The sequence below is a fragment of the Grammomys surdaster genome, unplaced genomic scaffold, assembly GCF_004785775.1.
Source record: "Grammomys surdaster isolate TR1022 unplaced genomic scaffold, NIH_TR_1.0 323, whole genome shotgun sequence".
In the NCBI taxonomy this organism is placed as follows: Eukaryota; Metazoa; Chordata; class Mammalia; order Rodentia; family Muridae; genus Grammomys; species Grammomys surdaster.
In genome coordinates this window covers 64,441-66,131 of record NW_021604742.1, presented here as the reverse complement: position 1 = coordinate 66,131, position 1,691 = coordinate 64,441, and the positions used below count along the sequence as shown (strand labels likewise).

Below are 1,691 nucleotides of genomic sequence, written 5' to 3'. Positions count from 1 at the left end.
AATATGCACACAGATACATGCACACACACATAAACACACACACAATCAAAACCAACACCAAAATACCAGAAAGTAACAATCACTGGTCATTAATATCTGTCAATATCAATGGACTCAATTCACCTATAAAAAGACACAAGTTAACAGAGTAGCTGTAGAAACAAGATCAATCATTCTGTTACACAAAAGAAACATACATTAGCACTAAGCTAAATATTGACGTACACTGAGGCTTTTTGGCCTGAGTGACTCCTGGGGTTTTCAAGTTGCTGCTAGGTTTCTGGGGTTCAGTGAATCGAGAGGGTCAGTAGAATTCTGGATACCAATGTGGCTTCTGCGGTTCTATTTTAATTCTAGAGCTTTTAATATTTGCTTGCCTTCCAGGACAACAGTCGTGTGCTGCTAGAGTTCTGGGATGAGATGACAAACTTTTGAAACGTGGTGTCATTGAAGATTTCTGCATATCTTTTAAGGAGTTTAGTGGACTCTGGGCAATGTATTAACTGAAGTTCAAAGCACCAGTGTGGTTTCCTGTAAAGCAGGTGTCTTCTTCCAGAGTTCTGGGGCAGAACTGGTGGTTTTCCTACTTTAAATTAGAATGCTTATGCTTGGTGTGTGCTGTATGCCACCTTTTGGTACAAAGCTCCTCTGCAAGGAGGTTTATGTCTGAGCTTAGACTGAAGACTCTACACTGTGTATCTTGCACAGTAATATGTGGCTGTGTCCTCAGTAGTCACAGAGTTCAGCTGCAGGAAGTACTGGTTCTTGGATGTGTCTCTAGTGATGGAGATTCGACTTTTGAGCGATGGGTTGTAGTAAGTGCTACCACCATAGCTTATGTACCCCATATACTCCAGTTTATTTCCTGGAAACTGCCGGATCCAGTTCCAGTAATAATCACTGCTGGTGATGGAGAATTCAGTGACAGAACAGGTGAGGGACAGTGACTGAGAGGGTTTCACCAGGCCAGGTCCTGACTCCTCAAGCTGCACATCAGACAGGATACCTTCAGAGAAAAAGAGTTGTTTCTTACAATCATACATTAAGAAAAAAATCCCTCATGAGCACATGTATGCAATGGCATCACTTACCAGGAAGGACTGACAACAGGTACAGAAGACTCAACACTCTCATCTTTTAGGCTACACCCCTTTTTCTTCAGAGATCAAAATCCAGTGAGAGATATATGTGCTTACACAGCCCAGGAGGTGATTTAAGTTAGAGCTAGAAGAAATATTTGCATGTAGGGAGCCTGTCTTGTCTTTATATTTGGGGTGGGTGAATGCTGAATGCACTTGGTGATTAAAATAAGTCCGTCATTGTCTCTAGCTTCCTATAGTTTGAATCTGAGATAAGAGCAGTAAGACTGCAAAATCATAGGAAACACATAAAGACATGATCTCACTTTCTCATTTTACAACTTATAACTCTCTGCTGATTATGTGATTTTAAGCTCTCAAGTCAATGCTAACCTTCCTTCCACAACATTTTTCCTGATATCTTCCTTTCTTATTAGTAAGTACATATTGTTCTTAGTGTTCTTCTCTTTTCTCACCCAGAATATGTGTTTCTGCCTATTCTAAAACTTGATATACACTCTTGTTGCACAGATGACATCCTATCTTTCAGATATGGAGTCCTGAGCTTTATGCACAGGAGTGTTATAGGCCAGTTACATGACACCTTTTTTT

At 40.4% G+C, this 1,691-nt stretch overlaps 1 gene segment (V, D, J or C); it reads right to left on the bottom strand.

The window, feature by feature from the left end:
• Positions 1 to 671: 671 nt before the first annotated feature.
• Positions 672 to 1,185, bottom strand: LOC114629936. The segment is given in 2 exon segments: positions 672 to 1,006; positions 1,092 to 1,185. Coding segments are annotated over 2 exon segments (363 nt in total).
• Positions 1,186 to 1,691: the final 506 nt, after the last annotated feature.